This window comes from Myotis yumanensis, unplaced genomic scaffold (genome assembly GCF_028538775.1).
Source record: "Myotis yumanensis isolate MYYU_CA2020_CCGP unplaced genomic scaffold, mMyoYum1.0.hap1 SCAF_2, whole genome shotgun sequence".
NCBI lineage: Eukaryota > Metazoa > Chordata > Mammalia > Chiroptera > Vespertilionidae > Myotis > Myotis yumanensis.
Genome location: NW_027223753.1, coordinates 12,720,868 through 12,739,253, shown reverse-complemented (window position 1 = coordinate 12,739,253; position 18,386 = coordinate 12,720,868). Strand labels below are relative to the sequence as shown.

At 54.5% G+C, this 18,386-nt stretch overlaps 1 protein-coding gene across 3 annotated transcripts in view; it reads left to right on the top strand.

The window, feature by feature from the left end:
• ECE1 (endothelin converting enzyme 1) overlaps positions 1-18,386 on the top strand; it is a 98,701-nt gene that overhangs the window by 69,437 nt on the left and 10,878 nt on the right. For all 3 annotated transcript variants that reach the window (XM_070404284.1, XM_070404286.1, XM_070404283.1), the window contains 9 exons: positions 1,552-1,673; positions 3,080-3,226; positions 4,504-4,569; positions 5,622-5,813; positions 12,224-12,366; positions 13,972-14,086; positions 15,637-15,747; positions 16,908-17,006; positions 17,445-17,522. In XM_070404284.1, the coding sequence (XP_070260385.1) occupies positions 1,552-1,673; positions 3,080-3,226; positions 4,504-4,569; positions 5,622-5,813; positions 12,224-12,366; positions 13,972-14,086; positions 15,637-15,747; positions 16,908-17,006; positions 17,445-17,522 (1,073 nt within the window). The remainder of the gene's footprint in view (positions 1-1,551; positions 1,674-3,079; positions 3,227-4,503; positions 4,570-5,621; positions 5,814-12,223; positions 12,367-13,971; positions 14,087-15,636; positions 15,748-16,907; positions 17,007-17,444; positions 17,523-18,386) is intronic.

Here is an 18,386-nt window from a genome sequence, read left to right as displayed (position 1 = left end):
ATTTCTTTTCTGCAAACTGCATGCCCTTTTATGCTTGTTTTTCCTCACACTCTCCAACTCCCCGCAAACCCAGTGCCCCCCTCCCTCATTCCTACCTGGTGAGTAACTTTTCACCTTCCAGAAGCAGCTCAAATAGGACGCCCTCTGGAGGCCCCCGAGCCCCACCCCACCCAAGTGTGTGACTTTTTTTCTGGGTTCCAGAACCATTTGCGTTAAAGCACTTCGGTGCCTTGCGGTCCACATCTTTGTACGCCTGTGTGTACTCTTAGACCGTGAGCTCCTTGGGGGTGGGAGCAGGTCTTATTCGTGGCTGTAAACCCTGGTGCCCAGCCCAGTGCCTGGCACCCAGTAGGTGCTCAGTGCTGAGAGCCTACATGAATGAACCTCTTGGGAACCCCCTGAAGGGGCCTTGAAGGCCGAGGAGAGTTGGACAGTGTCCCATGCAGAAGGCCCAGGGTGGGCTTTCTCTTTTTTTTTAATCTTTATTGTTGAAAGTATTACGTAGTCCTCCTCTCCCCCATAAACCTCTTCCAGCCCACTCTCGTCGTCCCTCACCCCACCTGGCTTTTTTCCAGAGGACAGGGAGGTTGTCTTTGCACCCCCAAAGCCTGTGCAGAGTAAGCATCTGTTTAGTGGATGAATGGGTAACCTTCTGCCAAAAAAGTCTTCATGGAGGATGTGGGGTTTGGGATATTTTTGAAGGAAGCAAAGGAGGGAGTTTCAGGGTCCAGGAAAGACAAATGTGAACTGAGGCAAAGTGGCCAGAGAAGCGAGGAGCCCCCCAGGGAGCAAGCTGGACAGAGGGAAATGAGGGGGTCGGGGTCCTGAGACGAAAGCTCAGGCACATAGTAGGTCCTTGTGGCCTGAACAGCAGGAAGCGGTCGCCTTCCCCGGGTGCCGCTGGGACCCTGCCCTGTGCTCTCACACATACAGGAGCACGGCCCTCAGCAGGTGGCATCTGGACCAGGGCCCAAGGACAGGGAGGAGGACAGTCTCTCGGGTGTCCCAGCGTAAGAGTCTGTGATGCTGCCCGCCGGGTTTGGGAAGGGAAATGGCAAACGGCCCCTGAGTCTGCTGTTAGTCTGCGGAACGTGCCCGGGCTCTCGGAGGAAGAAGCTGAAAGTAAATTCATAAAATGAATGAGGCCTTAAGGCTGCCGCCCAACTCCAGTCTTTATCACAGGGAAGGCCACCTGGGAACTGAAGCCTAGACAGGCCTCTGTCCCATGCACCAGGCGGGGGTGTTGGGGCCCTGCGACCGGTGGGGAAGCAGACCGGCCCCCAGCTGGGCGCCCACGCTGCCAACCAGGGACACGTCTGCACACCCGACCACCAGGGCCGGGGAAGCAGTGTATCTGTTCTCTTCTTGTTTGCGGGCAGCTCAAAGCAGGGGCACCTCCCGTTTGCCAGGCTGTGCCCTGGGCGGTCCCGTACCTGCTCTGACAGCTCCTCACCGCTGCCCTGACAGGCAGGGCCCTAGGCCTGTGGAGGACCACCCAGGGCTCCCAGCGGGACGGGGGGCATGTCGCAAACGGCTCTCTTGTCGTTCCAGAAAATTCCACAGCCAGTGTGAGCGAAGCAGAAAAGAAGGCTCAAGTGTACTATCGCGCGTGTATGAACGAAACCAAGATCGAGGAGCTGAAGGCCAAGCCCCTGATGGAGCTGATTGAGAGGGTGAGTTCCTGCGGCAGACTTTCCCCATCTCCTCCGTCCGTGCCACCTGCCTGCCCCTCTGGCTTCTGTCCCAGCGCCCAGCTGCCACCAGGACCGGCCGTGGATGGTGGAGCCTGTCTGCTGACAGTGCCAGGGTTGTGTGCGTGTGCGTGTGCGTGTGTGTGCACATGCTCATCTCTCTGTGGGTGGGACTGTCCGGTGTGTATTTGTTGTTATTTTTTTTAAATATATTTTTATTGATTTCAGAGAGGGAGGGAGAGGGTGAGAGAGATAGAAGTATCAATGATGAGAGAGAATTATTGATTGGCTGCCTCCTGCACGCCCCCTACTGGTGATCAAGCCCCAACCCCCAACCCCACCCCTACCACCACCACCTATGTGCCCTGACCGGGGATCGAACCATGACCTCCTGGTTCAGGGGTCGATGTTCAACCACTGAGCCACGCCGGCTGGGCATCCGTGTGTGTATTTGTGTGGGGAGGTCTGTCACACACATGTGCCTCTGCATCTGCGTGTGGGACAGGGGCTGTATTTACAGATAAAATGTTCTCTGTGTTGCTGCTTCCTTGTCCTCAGAGAGTGTCTGTGTGTGACAGGGGTGTGTCCACAAGGAGCAACAGGAAGTCTTGCAGCAGAAGCAGAGCCCTCCCCCTGACCAGGAGAAAGAGTCTTTCTTCCTGGGCACCTTCCGGTCAGCCTTGGATGGCCTCCTGGCCCGGGGCTGCCAGGCTGCCTGGTGCACACACAGGGGTGGCCGAGGGTGTTTTCTAGTTGCCCTTGCTCCCTCCAGGCCCCGCCTCCCGGCTCTGCTGGGGGGAGAGGGGGAGGTATTGGGACGGGTGGGGAGCTGTGGGCACCGGGGACTGTACCGTCCCTCCCTCTCCAGCATGAGCCCAACCAGGAACACCAAGGAGATTTTTAAAAATCTAACTCTGAGAGAAACTAAAATATACAATCTTTTAAAAAATATAGAGCTTTCCTTATACCTGAAAATAATATAGAATAGTATTGAAAGTAAACTGTAATGGAAAAATAAATAAGTACAACTTACAAATAAATGAAATATGTTGCTTTAGGCACAATTGAATTTATGCTTCAGTAGGAATGACATCCATGTGACTTAGTGCTAGAAAAATAAACAGAGAACCGGAAAAGTCTTCTTCCCGGCCCCGCCCCCAGCCACCAGGGAGCAGCCGCCCCGTGGACCCACGGCTCCCTTGTCGAGGGTGCATCTTTGCTCCAGCCGGGACCTCTGGCTAATGACGGCCTCCCTTTCATTTGCTCTTGAGGCTCAGAGAGGTCAGGTGGCTGACCAGGGTCACAGAGCCTGTCAGCCTCAGAAGCGCGTTTCACACCCGGGTCTCCCCGCCATCTCATCACCTCCCTGTTTCCCTCCCTCCGCACAGCTCGGGGGCTGGAACATCACAGGGCCCTGGGACAAGGACAACTTCCAGGAGATCCTGGAGGTGGTCACCACCCGCTACCGCACCTCAGCCCTCTTCTCCGTCTACGTCAGTGCCGATTCCAAAAACTCCAACAGCAACGTGATCCAGGTGAGCTGACCTGGAATTCCAGGAAGGAGGGGGCAGGACCTCATGGCCTGTTCTGAGTTTAGCAAGCACCGCCTTGGGGCAGTTGGGGAGGGGACTTGCCCTGGCCTGGGAGACAGTCTTGGCTCCCAGTGGGGAGAGCTTGACAGGCAAGAAGTTTGGAAAGGACAGGCTGCCTCCTGGGGTAGGTGGGCTGCTGCAACACCAAGGCATCTTCAGGGTTTTGCTATGTCACCGTGGGCTCCAGGGATGAGGTCAACCCCTAGGCCAGTGGTCGGCAAACCGCGGCTCTTTGGCCCCTTGAGTGTGGCTCTTCCACAAAATACCAAATGCGGGCGCACACGTACAGTGCCATTGAAACTTCGTGGCCCATGCGCAGAAGTCGGTTTTCGGAAAGGAGATAGACGAAACAAGTATACAAGACGAGTGCGGATGGGAGAGTTGGAAGGGGTCGACCTCAGCGAACGTACCTCAATCAGATTGAGGACGTTTTTAGCAAAGGCCAGCTTAGGAGTACCCTAATTAAGTTAATAACAATGTACCTACCTATATAGTTTAAGTTTAAAAAATTTGGCTCAAAAGAAATTTCAATCGTTGTACTGTTGATAGTTGGCTCTGTTGACTAATGAGTTTGCCGACCACTGCCCTAGGCTCAGCTGGAGCCATGTCTTGGTCCCCCCGCCTCAGTCTCCAGCCTTTGTATCTCTGCCTGGAATGGCTTTGAGTCCATCTCTCTCTCCATGAAGGCTGAGTTCCCACCGATCTCTGCCTTTCACTCCTTGTGTGACCTGGGGCAAGTGCCTCAACCTTTCTGAGCTTCAATTTTCTTTCCAATGAAACGAACTGTACACTTGATCTTAACCAAATGGCCGAGAAGAGATCAAACGCATTATAATAACACCTACTTAGGTCTGACAAGGTGTGGCCGTAACTATCGGGAATGGACAGTCCTCACCAGCCCCCCACTCACCAAGCCCTTTACTGTCACTGTCTCCTTGAATCCCCCTTCCAGCCTGAGGGCGAGCTATTTCCCCCCTATTTTGCAGATGAGGAACCTGGGGATCAGGCAGGGTCAGTGACTTGACCAAGGTTACACAGCTTGTGAGGGGCTCTTAACCACGGCTCCGCCTTGGGCAGTGTTTTATGAAGTAGAGCTGCTCTACCGGGCCTCGGAGGTGTTGAGAGAAGAGGGGGGCTCTGTCTGTTCCTCCTGGTGGGTGGAGGCCTGCAGGGTGCGTGTGACACGGGAGGTTCCCTCTCACTCCCGCCTTTCTCTCCAGGTGGACCAGTGTGGCCTGGGCTTGCCCTCAAGGGATTATTACCTGAACAAAACGGAAAATGAGAAGGTGAGTGGGCCTCTGCAAAGGGAGTGGCTCCCGCCCCCAGCTCTCCGTGGTTTGTCCCCCACCCCGTGTCCCCCGAGTGTTCAGGTCTTTGAAGCTGGAGGAACAGGAACCCGGAGGTGTCACTTACCCGATAGGTGACACGCAGTCCCTGGCAGGGAGGCTGTCATATGGCCCCATTCCAGAGTGAGGCTGGTTCACATCCAGGCATCATGGGCACAATAGGCAGGAGCAGGTGTCATGTGTCCCCATTGTAGAGCGATGCAGCGGTACCGCCCTGCCCTCTGGGGGTGCTGGGCCTTTTATACTCACAGCACCTGTGGCCCTCCAGTGACCCTGCAGATACCGAACGTCTCCTCCCACCTTCGTTCGCCTCCTCTGTCCCTGGGTATCATTTTTACCTTGCCTACTTCAGGGGAGGGAATACGGCTCAGAGGCAGTACGTGATCTGCTCAAGGTCACTTAGCAGAGACTGAGATGCCTATCCAGACCCACCCACTCTAAAACCCACGCCTTCCCATCCCCTGGCTGCATCCGTGGTGTCCCGGGGAGACCTGGCCTGAGGGTCGTCGTCTATCCATTCATCATTCCACCCACGTGTATTGAGCAAGTGCCTGCTCTGCCTGATGCTGGGGAGATAGTGGTGAACAAGGCCGCCTGGTCCCTGCTGTTAATTAACCACCAATTAGAGGCGTAATGACAAATGGTGATAAGTGAAGGTGAACTGAGAAGGTAACCTGGAGACCTAATTTAGATGGGGGGGTCGGGGTGCCACAGAGGACAGTTCAGAAAAAGTGAGTTCCAGGCCCTGAAAGACGGCTCTCTGGGAGGAGCATGCGGGAGGGAATGAGGACCTGGACAGCAGGGACCGGCCCTCCTGGGGACCTGTGACCTTGGTCCCCACGGCCATGTGGAGCCGTGAAGCGGTGCACTGCCAAACTGATTCTAGAAGCTGTTTCCGGTGGGTGCCCGGGGAAAGCGCCAGCCCCTCCCTCCCTGCGCCGGGCCACCAGGGGCAGTGGTGGCAGCCACTGATAGGCTCGGGGGTCCCACAGGTGCTGACGGGTTACCTGAACTACATGGTCCAGCTGGGGAAGCTGCTGGGCGGAGGGGACGAGGACGCCGTGCGCCCCCAGATGCAGCAGATCCTGGACTTTGAGACCATGCTGGCCAACATCACCATCCCCCAGGAGAAGCGCCGGGACGAGGAGCTCATCTACCACAAAGTGACAGCAGCCGAGCTGCAGGTAACGTGAGCTCCGTCTGGGGCAGCCACGGGGCTTCAGGACGGAGGGCGCTGGGCCGGGGTTTTACACCCACCTCGTCAGGTCCTCAGAACTACCCTCTGAAGCAGGGCGGGTGGTTCTGCCCACTTCTCAGATGGGAAGACTGACGAGGCTCCGAGAGGTGGACTTCCCAGCTGAAGGCCGCACGGCTAGAGACTCCAAAGCTAGTCTCTTGCCTGCACCAGGCTGCTTTTCGGTTACAGCGTTTGCCCGGGGAGGTTGTGGTCATGATAATAGCTCACACTGATGGGCATTGCCGATCTCTCAGGCACCAAGCTCTTCAAGCCTGGTACACAGCAAACAGTAAATGTGAGGACTGGTTCTGTCGACACTTCACGCTTTTTTTTTTTTTTTTTTTCCAGAGAGGAAGGGAGAGGGAGAGGGAGAGGGAGAGAGAGAGAGAAACATCAATGATGAGAGAGAATCATTGATTGGCTGCCTCCTGCACGCCCCCCTACTGGGGATTAAGCCCACAACCCAGGCATGTGCCCTTGGCCGGAATCGAACGTGGGACCCTTCAGTTCGCAGGCTGGCACTCTATCCACTGAGCCAAACCAGCTAGGGCCACTACACCCTTTCTTAAGCCTGGAGGTTAGGGGACATGTTGAAGGCCATGAGGCTCCTGCGTGACAGGGGAGCTTGGCCCTGGAATCAGGCTTGGCTAACTGAAGCTCTGCTTCTGACCGTGACCCCGGTGACCCCGGTGGAATCAGGTTAAGGGTCAGGACTGTGAGGCTCTGTACTGAGCATGACCCATCTGAGAAGCAAGTTCCCTCCACAGCTCAGCCTTTGTGAAAGGCTGCCCCCTGGTGGCTGCCCGGGACTTGCAGGTCACGAGTTTGCCAAGTTCCTTCTTTCCAGTGCATGGGGTGTTAGTGTCCAGCCTTACCCCAACCCCGCGCCCCCCACCCAGGGTCACGGAGGAAGCCAGCCGAGTGGCCTCAGCCCATCTTCCTGTTCCCTACCATCACCCGGGAACGCTTGGCGGGGCCTTGCTCTCTGGGGAGGATGTCGGGGACAGGCTAAAATGTCTCCTCCCTTCTCTACCCGCTGACCAGCCAAGTCCTGCCCGTGCATTAGAGTTCGGCTCATTTACTCTCTTTTCCGGAAGAACACTGAGGTCCCTGCCCCTTTCTCCTCCGTCCCTCCCTCTGACAGGTGTACATGGGGCCACCGACAAGGAAACAACCCCAAACTCGCCGCTAAGTGCTTTGAGCAAAAGAAGCAGGGCAGGCACTAGGGCAGGGGCAGGGCGAAGCCGGGGAAGGTGAACCTGGAGAGTGGGTGAGCATTGCCCAGGTGGAGGCAGACCTGGCCTCCTGGGTGCCAGCTGCCCTCTAGGTCCCCGAGAAGCTGGCATCAGGGTGAGTGGTGCTGGGGGCGGGGGCGGAGGCGAGGGGGTCAGGAAGATCAACAGCCTGTGATCGGTGCCATCTGGCACTGTTTTTCCGCTCCGAGGCCAGGTCGAGGGAGGTGCTGTTTATGCACCATAATTTGGTTTGCACAAGCTGCCCAGTTCTCAGCTCAAGGGGGGGCCTCAGCCCCCCGCTCCCCCTCCCCCCCCCCCCCCACACACACAGTGACCACAATGCCAACTGACTACACCAGGAGTGGCAGAGAAGGCACAGTAGCCCTGGGCACATCAGCCCCAGCCTGGCTATCAGGTTCTACCCCCAGGCATCCTGTCACCATTGCTCTTGTTTTCCTCTTCCTCCCTCCCAGCTGCATAGCTTTCCCCTGGGGAGGACTGGCAGAGGCCGCAGCCTGGAGTGGTGTGAGCCCTGGGCAGGGTCAGAAGACTGCTCTGGCCCAGCCCCCCACCAGCTGTGTGACCTTGGGCAAGTCACACACCCCTTCTTTGAGCCTTGGCTTCCTTTCTTGTAAAATGGGGCTTTGCTCATTCATTCACCCCTGCTGTGTGCCAGGGAGACAAATGAGTGACAGCCCCTGCCCTGGCAGCTGGAAGTGACAGGCCCCTTAGGGAACAGGCTAAAACCTGTGCAGTGTCTCTCAGAGGAAGTGGGCCCATGGACATAAGAAATAATTACGTTGAAAGCCGTCCCGGGCCCCTGACACCTGTCTCCCGGATAAGAATCTCTGCCTGGCCTGCCCACGGGGTTGCGAGAGGGTGCGATGAAGCAAGGGATGAGATTTCACTTTGTAAACTGATACGTGCAATTCAGATAGATCTTCGTCATCATGATTAGTATTATTCCTTTGTTACGGGTGATCCCAGCCACGTCTTCAGCGCTGAACTCATTTGATTCGTTCCACCCTTGGGTAGAGAATGCCTTGTTTGCTGGCTACTGGAAACTGGTTTCCTTCCCATCCTCCTGGTGACTGGGCAGGCACTCCAGCCCTCACAGTGTGGGGCTGGCCCCGCCGAGTGCAGTGGTCCCAGACTCGCCCCCAGCAGAGTCTGAATTCAGAGCGCTGAATCCGACATCCTTCTGTCGCTTCTCTGGGAGCCTGAGGACCCTCCCATTCTTTTCCAGGACCTTCCACACCAAAAGGTGTTTGGGAACGAGCCCCATCCCCTTTAAACCCTCCAGCTGAGACAAAGCCTGATAGCATCTTTCTTTTCTCTCCCTCTTTGCAAACCTACTTGAGCCGGTTGGCCGGTGACCTGACCGGCAGTACTCTTTGGCTGCGGGTATGGAAAATAGAGCTCATGGGTGCGCCCCAAAGGATTTGTGTCACAAGTGGAGTGTCCTCGTTGGTTAAAGCAGCCATCTCCTTAGAGACAGACCTAGGAACGCATGTTCAAGTTAAGCGTTCTCTGCAGGAATAGAGGCTGGAAATGTGGAAATCCTGGTATTCAACACACACCCTACCGCAGAGTTGTGGGAATGGGCCTGCACAGAGCACCTGTGCCCTGCAGGGCCAGGTCTGTGTTAAGGAGGTAGAGGTGTATCTCCTGGTGGCTGTGCCCAGATCGGAGTGTCCAGTCGCCTGCCGTTTGTGAAGCTCGTGTTACTGTGTACACAATGATGCTCTGTAAACTTGGCCAATTTCCCAGGGGTCTTTGCCAGCAGGTCGTGTAGACAGGTGGCTCTAAGTGTTGAGCCCTCTTTGAGCATCTCACCTAAACACCTCCAAGTTTTGCAGCCACAAATGTTAAGGGGACGCCCCAGAGGTTGCCTGCCCGAGGGGCTCCTGCCAGGACCAGAGAGCAGGACGAACAAGCTGGGCAGACAGGAAACTCGGGTTTGTTGAGCACGCTGTCCCGAGAGGCACAGAGCAGCCCACCCTGGAGGGGGAGGTGGGGATTGTCCCCATTTTAGAGAAAGACGGGGTCGTCTCAGGCCAGCACAGGGCTCCTCCCCGCCGTCTCGCTGTGGGGCAGGCAGACATTTGCAGGAGCCCACAGGGCACAGCTCTTCCCGGCTCTGTGGGAAGTCTGCAGGAGGTCACGGTGGAAATACAAGCCACACTGAGAGCCAGTTGTCAAGCCCTGGCCTGCGGGAGCTGCCCTCCTCCATCCTCTGAGGTCCTTGTTCCCCAGCAGCTGAGCTGAGCTGCCCTTTCAAACCAGACACATGAGTACACCCCGGTTTTAGACCTGCACAGTCACTGGCTCACCCTGTGACCTCAGGAAAGTCACTGTCGCTCAGTGTCCGTTACACGGCGGGTTTTCACGGCTGCCTCTCTCACGGAGGGCTCCGTAGGTATTTTCCAACAGGTTATAGATTCAGCTGATGTTACAGACTGATTTTACATTATTTTTTAAAAGAAGACCTTTTTTAAAAAACAGATATTTTACTCATTTCAGTGAGGAAAAGAGAAGGAGTGAAAGAAACATCAATGATGAGAGAGAATCATTGATTGGCTGCCTCCTGCACACCCCCTACTGGGGATCAAGCCCGAAACCTGGGCATGTGTCCTGAGTGGGAATCGAACCTTGACCTCCTGGTTCATAGGTCAATGCTCAACCACTGAGCCACACCTGCTGGGCAGATTTCACATTATTGATCCATACGAAGGCCATTTATGATGCCTCTCTCACCTTCCTACATCTTGCATTTTGCACTTTTTCGAGGGAACAAAACAGAATTTGGAATTGAATGAGCCCAGGCCCGCTCGTGGGAGACCTGGAGCAGTGATTACAATGGCTAACATCGATTGAGCTCTTGCGAAGCGCCAGATACCATCCTAGGACCTAGGTGATTGACACATACAGGCACTTTTGCTGTAAGACACACATGAAGTCCCAAAAAACGTTGCATTCTGTAAAATTACAGGACAAAAAGATAACTAAAAATAACAAGACATATGGGAAAACAGGTCTAAAGCAGACCACTCAAAAGTTGTGCAGCTTGGCTTGAGGGCAGTACTAAGTGAAATACGTCAGTCACACAAGGTCAAATACTGTGTGATTCCACTTACGTGAGCAGTCAGAGTCAGATGCATAAAGACGGAAGGTGGAGTGGTGGTTCCCAGGGGCCAGAGGAGGAGCTGGGAGAAGTTACTGTTTAATAGGTACCGAGTTTCATTTCTGCAAGATGGGTGGTGGTGATGGTTGCCTAACGATGCCACTGAACTGCACACTGAAAAAAAAGGTTAAGAGGGTTCATTTTAGATGTGTATTTTTACCACAATTTTTTAAAAAATGTTGAGTTAACTTTGTAATCAGAACACTCACAAAACAATCATTGGAACCTGGAGAGATCACACAGCTTGGCTGGAGGCTGCCTGGTGGGAAGCGGAAATACTGGCTGTGGACAAAGACCCTGCAGATGAACGGTAGCTCTGAGCTTGGGGGGGGGGGGGGGGGTTGGGGGAGCGCAAGGTGGGCCAGGAGCAAGTGCAGCCTGCCAAGAGCTGAGTTGCACAGAGCTGGCTGTGCCTCTGTGGGGAGGGAGCCCCTGCGCAGGTGCTCAATTTAAATTATCTTGAAATAGAGCTGCCGGGCTTCCTGTGGCGCATCAGCTGAGCTAAGGGCTTTTCCTTTGTTGCTGAAGGTTATCATTCTACACATGATTTTTTATTTTAGAAAAATTGAAAGGGAGGGGGAGAGAAAGAGAGAAACATCATTGTGAGAGAGACACATTGATTGGTTGCCTTCTGCACACGCCCTGACCGGGGCCAGAGGTTGATCCCGCAACTCAGGTACATGCCCTTGACCGGGCATTGAACCCGAGGCCCTTTGGTGCTTGGGCCGCTGCTCCATCCACTGAGCCACACCGGCCGGGGCACGGCTGTCATTCCTGAATTTACCGGTTGTATGGAAGGCCAGTCAGAATACAATCGGTGTTCGACATGTTGAGTCTAACAGACAATCTTAACTCATGTAATCTTCACACTAACCCTATGACGTATGTTCTGTTACTATGATGATCCCCACTTTCCAGATTCCCAAGGCACAGAGAGGTTCCTCATCTTTCTCAGGGTCACACAGCTCATAAGTAAGAGAGCTGGAGTACGAACGTAGGCACTTGGGTTCCAGATTCTACACATTTACCCATAAAGTCCCGTCGGAGCTCAGTTTCCTCATCAATACACTGGGGATAACAGTACCTGCCTCCTAGGCTTGTCGTGAGGACCAGTTGGGAGATGTGTGAGTGATGAGCATGGCACCTGGCATGGGAGGGGCTTGGTCAACAGTAGCTTCTTTTTAAAAAAAAAATATATTTCTTTATTGATTTCAGAGAGGAAGGGAGACGGAGAGAGAGATAGAAACATCAATGATGAGAGAGAATCATTGATAGGCTGCCTCCTGCACACCCCCTACTAGGGATCGAGCCCACAACCCAGGCATGTGCCCTTGGCCGGAATCGAACCTGGGAATCTTCAGTCCGCAGGCTGACGCTCTATCCACTGAGCCAAGCTGGCTAGGACAACAGTAGCTTCTTGCTGCTGCTGCTGCTGAGTCTCCTCTATCCCATTCTAGTTTCACATCACGTTCAGTTTTTGGCCCTTAGGATCCTAGGTACATACCTCTTTGACACCCCTGCGCATTTCTCTCTTTACTTAACCAAGGTGTTAAGCGTGACTCTCATGCTGTTGTTTTCCATTAAACCAGAAATATTCTAGTTGATGTTCATCTTGAATTTTGCCACCTAAATGTAATGTTCACATGTTCATTTCCTACATTAAAATCTTTTTGGTTATGAATTTGTCACATTGAGCAACTAGCCGTATGAGTTCTAACATGTTTCAGAGAGGTCAGTCAATAAAATATCCCGTGAGTATATTCTCTAAAAAAGAATTCTACGTACAGCATCTCTGATGGAAGCCAGGCAGCCTTCGTTTGACATCTGCCCAGTGCATTGTGGGACAGCTCCCAGCTCTCTGCTTTGTCCAAGGATGGAGGCACCATGACACGCTCTGGAGACCTGGGCTCTGCATCACGCTGTTCTCTTCTCTTCCAGGCCTTGGCGCCCGCCATCAACTGGCTGCCCTTCCTCAACGCCATCTTCTCCCCTGTGGAGATCAATGCGTCCGAGCCTATCGTGGTCTATGACAAGGAGTACCTCAGCCAGGTCTCCGCCCTCATCAACAACACTGACAAGTGGTGAGGGCGCTGGGCGGCCTGGGACGGGCCTCCTCTCAGGCAGCATGGCCGAGCGGTGACAGGCTGACTCAGGAAAGTGGGCCCTGGCATTGGCTCTGATGAGAGGCAGCAGGGCATCGTGGTTATGAACGCAGGTTCAAATCCCAGCTCCCCCACCTGCCAGCTTTATAGCCTCGAGCACGTTTCTTACCCTTTCTCGGGTTCATTTTCCGAATCCATAAAATGGGGGTACAAGTAGCACCTACCCTGTGGGGCTGTGGTGAGACTTGAGTGAGATAACCCATGTGCCGTGTTTTCGTGTAGTGCCTTGACACGAAATGGACCCAGGAAAGGTTAGCTCGTGTTAGTGTTTATGATGTTTTCTTACATTTTAAAGATTTGTTGTAGAAATTTTTGAAAGCTACAGAAAAAAAATTATATTTACCCAAAATACGAATGTAGAGCTTATGGGATGTGTGTGTTTGTGGGTGTGCACATGTGGAGAGAGAAAGCATGTATGTGAGAGAAGGACAGAGATGGGTTTCTAATGCACATCCCTTTTTTCCCCGTCATTGTGACTAGAGGTATGGTCTGCTTTCCCCTGGACTAGTTTTTAATTGATTTTTTGGAGGGAGGGGGGCATCAATTTGTTGTTCCACTTACTTATGCATCCACTGATTGATTCTTGTATGTGCCCTGACCGGGATCAAACCTGCAACCTTCGCATATGGGGATGACGCTCTAACTGACTGAGCTACCCGACCAGGGCCTCCCTTGACTTTTTTTTTTAAAATATATTTTATTGATTTTTACAGAGAGGAAGAGAGAGGGATAGAGAGTTAGAAACATCGATGAGAGAGAAACATCGATCAGCTGCCTACTGGGGATGTGCCTACAACCAAGGTACATGCCCTTGACTGGAATCGAACCTGGGACCCTTCAGTCCGCAGGCCAATGCCCTATCCACTGAGCCAAACCGGTTAGGACTCCCTTGACTTTTATCATAAGCATTTTATCCATGTCATCCCAAACACTCTGCAGACCTCCTTTTTCATGGCTACATAGTATTCCACTGAGAAAACTGATGGCTATTCACTCACCCCTTCCCCTGCTGGTTCCAGTTGGAGGCTCACAGCACTTATTGAGCACTTGTGGTGTACAGATTAATGCACTAGGCCAGTGATGGCGAACCTGTGACACGCGTGTCAGAGGTGACATGCGAACTCATTTTTTGGTTGATTTTTCTTTGTTAAATGACATTTAAATATATAAAATAAATATCAAAAATATAAGTCTTTGTTTTACTATGGTTGCAAATATCAAAAAATTTCTATATGTGACACGGCACCAGAGTTAAGTTAGGGTTTTTCAAAATGCTGACACGCCGAGCTCAAAAGGTTCGCCATCACTGCACTAGGCACTGAGGGCTTTTCAGACCGAGGCTCTGCCCTGGAAGTGACAGTCCATGTGCTTAGAGAGCATTCATTACCTGACAGACGGGCCGTGGAAAGAGCAGGTGGGATCTGAATGTTGGATGTGAGCGCACCCTAGAGGTCAGTGGGGGGAGTGCTGCAACATTGCCAGCCCCAGGCGCTTCTGAGCATGTCTTGTCTCCTCTCGCCCTAGCCTGCTGAACAACTACATGATCTGGACCCTGGTGCGGAAGACAACTGGCTTCCTTGATCAGCGCTTTCAGGATGCCGACGAGAAGTTGATGGAAATCATATATGGAACCAAGAAGGTGAGCCTGTTACTATGCACCCCCAAACACAGGTTGAGTACCTACCGTGCGCCAGGCCTTAGGTTGGGGGTTGGCATGACCACGATGCCCTCCAGGGGCATGGAACTCATGAGGGAGGTGGGCAGAGGCAGAGAATAAAGAGGGCCACTGAAGAGGCCTGCCCAGGTGTCCCTGAGCACGCAGGAGGCCTTACCCCGGGGAAGGCTGGGTGGGGATGGGGGAGAGGGGAGATGTCCAGGTAGACACCTGGGTGGGAAAGCGTAAAAGAACTTGGGCGACTAAACTTAGAGAAGGTTACAGTGCCTTTGCCTTCCTTTCTCACTTCTGGCCTGAAAGAAATATTTTTTGTTTTAATGAAGGTATTACTTACATGCAATGAAATGTATGAAATACACAGTTCAGTGAGTTTTGACAAATGAAATCACCCGTGTAACCACCGCCCCATTTATCCAGCAGTTCTCTGTGCCCCTTCACAGTAGCCCCCACCCCCACCCCCAGGCGGGTGCAGAAGGGTGAAGCGGAATCAGACACGAGGTGCTCTTTGTGTCAGGCTTCTGCTCAGCGTGTCTGTGAAGTGCATCTGTGCTGTATGTGTCAGGGGTTGGTCCTTGTTGTTGCCCAGTCGTGTGCTGTTGTATGAAAACACCACCTTTTGTTTTCCCTCCGCCTGCGGGTGGGAGTTTGGGTGGTTTTCACTTGAGGGCTGTAATGAAGGAGGCTGCCCTGACATGGGTGGGTTTTGCCACCTGTTGTCCAGGCTTGAGAGGATTTGGCTTTCTCTGCAGCCGACGGATTTATGGGAGTGGGGCCCCCACTTAGGTCATACAGACTGTCCCCAGAGGGCTGCTGGGCAGGGGAGCGGGTGGGGCCAAAACTAGCCGCGGTGCTTTCTTCCCGAGCCATGCTCTCCCCAAGCCGCGCTCTGTGAGGCTGCAGCCGGGTGCCTGGCTCAGCGGCACAGGCGTCCTGCAGGCCACTGGGCTTGAGGGTGAGGCCAGCACGAGGGGATGCTTCAGAGTCTGGCAGCGTCGCCGTGACAGTTCTTTCTCGGGAGGCTCTAAGTGGGGCTGGGTCCTGGCCTCCTGGGAAGGTCCTCCTGCTACTCAGGGTTGACAAGGTAACTTCCCGAGGTTCTTTGTCACCAGGATTCCTATCCTCCCCCAGGAGATAGGGCAGGGGGGAGCGTCGGGTGTGGGGTCAGGCGTGACCGAGTTCTGGTCACTGGGACCCTAGACCAGAGACTCTTCTGTGCTGAGTCTATTTCCTCGCCTGGCCAGGGCCCGCCCCTGCCTCCCAGGTCATTCTGATGGCCACACGGAATACCACCTGCGAAGTGCTGTGCACGGAGCCCGCATTCAGGAAAGAGTAGATGGCCGTGATGAGGGCCGTTCTGTGGCCTCTTGGTTTAGTGTCTAAAAGAACTCCTACGGGGTCTGAAAAGGTCTCCCTGGCGTTCTGGAAGGAAGCAGGGGCCCCAGCTGTTGCTGCCTCCCAGACAGTCAGGGGTTGGGAGGGAGGCCGGGGCCCGGTAACCCCTCCCTCTGTTTCAGACCTGCCTTCCTCGCTGGAAGCTGTGCGTGAGTGACACGGAGAACAACTTGGGGTTCGCCCTGGGCCCCATGTTTGTGAAAGAGACCTTCGCCGAGGACAGCAAGAACATAGTAAGTGCCTCCCCGAGGGCGCAGGCTGTGGCTTCACGCCAGCGATGGCCGCTCGTGAGCTTGGCAGCCCCACTCTGGTCTGGTCTGGACCTTCCCTCCCCAGGGCTCCAGCCTTAACTCCGAGGCCTCGTCTCCTAAAGCCCTAAAGCAGGGGTCCTCAAACTACAGCCCGCGGGCCACATACAAATACAAATATTGTATTTGTTCCCGTTTTGTTTTTTTTACTTAAAAATAAGATATGAAAAAAAAAAATAAGATGTGCAGTATGCATAGGAATTTGTTCATAGTTTTTTTTTAAACTATAGTCCGGCCCTCCAACGGTCTGAGGGACAGTGAACTGGCCCCCTGTTTAAAAAGTTTGAGGACCCCTGCCCTAAATCATGAGAGTCACTCGTGAGTGTTACTGCTCTTGAGTGCAGGCCGTTTAGCTGTGTTATCTCGGTTGACCCTCCCCCGGTCCCGCCCTCTCCACTCCCAAGGGTCTGAAGGGCCAGGGACATGAGGCTGGGAGAGCAGCTCTAGGCCGAGGGTTGACGTTTTCCTCACTCCGAGGGCGGCAGGTGTGTTCTGGACGGGCAGAGGAGCATCGTGGCTAAGCATGTGAAGGCACCAAATCCGACCCTGGATTTGCCAGTTCCTGGGCGGGGGGGTGCTTGGAACCATATCCTCACCTCACCTGTAATGTGCGCATCCCACAGGGGGCGATGAATGAGATGCTACATGTAAGAGCAGCGGGCACAAAGTGAGGGTTCCATAAGAGGTAGCTGCTGCATCGTTTCTGTTATTAATATTAAACACATGGATGTTACCTGCAGTCAAAGGTTAGCAAGCGGAGACTCAACCCTATGAAGTGGCCTGCCTGGTGCAGAATCTGAGTCCAGTTCTACCAGCCATCAGCCCTTCTGCTCTTCCTGCTGCAAACTCCGCCTTCCCCTGGTCCGGACTCTTCCACCGCCTGGTCTGCCTGTGACATTGCCCTTGAGAATGCCCGTTCCTCTCCAGCCTGGGCAGAACATTCCTAAAACTCTCCCCCCTCAGCCCAGCACCTGAGAGCCTGAGGCTTTGAGCCAAGACCAGAGTTTAGTCTTTGCCTGCCGCCGTCCTCCCTCGTGGGGTACCCATCCACGGCCCGCCCTTCAGGGTCAGCTCTGTCTCCGCAGGCCAGCGAGATCATCCTGGAGATCAAGAAGGCGTTTGAGGAGAGCCTGAGCACCCTCAAGTGGATGGACGAAGACACGCGGAAATCAGCCAAGGAGAAGGCGAGGCCCGCCAGGAGCTTGAGGGGGGGTGGGGGAAGGAGAGACCGCATCCGGATGCTGCCCCGCCCTCGGGGGGACAGTCCGGCGGGATGGAGGGACAGCCTGAACACGCGGTGGCGTTCACGACTGTGTGGAAATGACATGCTGAGGGTGCGAGGGAGCCGTGCAGGGAGATGCTGTGTGTCTGATGGAGAGTGGAGGGCCTGAGGTGGTCGGTGGGCGAGGACCAGGGAAGGCTTTCCTTAAGAAGTGACATTTAAGTGATACCTAAGAGATAAGTAGAATTTACACAGGAGAGGAGTCTTTCCAGAAAGAGATGAGGAAGCCCCGGGGTGGGAGGCGCCTGGCCCTGTGTCCCCTTGGCCCAGACCCTGAGCCCGGCCCCCACGGAGCATGGCTGGGCACTCACTGCCTATTCTCTGTGTCTTCCCCGTCCAGGCGGACGCCATCTACAACATGATAGGCTACCCCAACTTCATCATGGACCCCAAGGAGCTCGACAAAGTGTTCAACGATGTGAGTGGTTCCTGCCTGCCCCCTTGCATTCCCAGCTGCCCCCGGGGCCCCCATTTGGGGAAGGGGAGAGGCAGGCTGGGGCCGGATGGGGCGCTGGAGGCACCGGGACTGTGAAGACATCTTGAGATGGTGAGCTGTGGGCTTTGGGGATGCGCCAGGCACGAGGAAGCTGCTCCCTGCTCCTTGGCCTCCTGGGCCAGCCCGAGGCTCCCTTCCCTGGAGCCACCAGCAGCCAGTGCCCCGCAGTCAGTGCCAGAACAGTGCCACGTGCCCCGCTGACAGTGGGAGGAAACACCCTAGAACCGTGGTCGGCAAACTGCGGCTCGCGAGCCACATGCAGCTCTTCGGCCCCTTGAGTGTGGCTCTTTCACAAAATACCACGTGCAGGCGCGCACGTACAGTGCGATTGAAACTTAGTGGCCCATGCACAGAAGTCGGTATTTTGTTGAAGAGCCGGTATTTTGTGGAAGAGCCTCACTCAAGGGGCCAAAGAGCCGGGTGTGGCTCGCGAGCCGCGGTTTGCCGAGCCGCAGTTTGCCGACCACTGCCCTAGAAGGTGCAGAGAGCATTGGCACACCCCCTAAAACATCAGAGGAGTTCAGCGTGAACCCCTCGTACTGCCTCCTCCTTCCCTACTCCAGTTACCTCCTGTCCCGGGATCCTGCCCACCTTCCCAGAGGAACCTGACCCCTGGTTTGGCCCTTGAAATGCTAACAGGAAAAAGGAAGCATAAATCTCAAAGGCACGCTGAAGCTTCATTTAGGCAACAGAGGTAGCTGGCGTGTCCCTGGTAGTTAGAACTTTTACAAATTGCTCCTTTCAACGCATCGTGCTTCTGCCCTGAATGGTCCATTTTTATGTTCT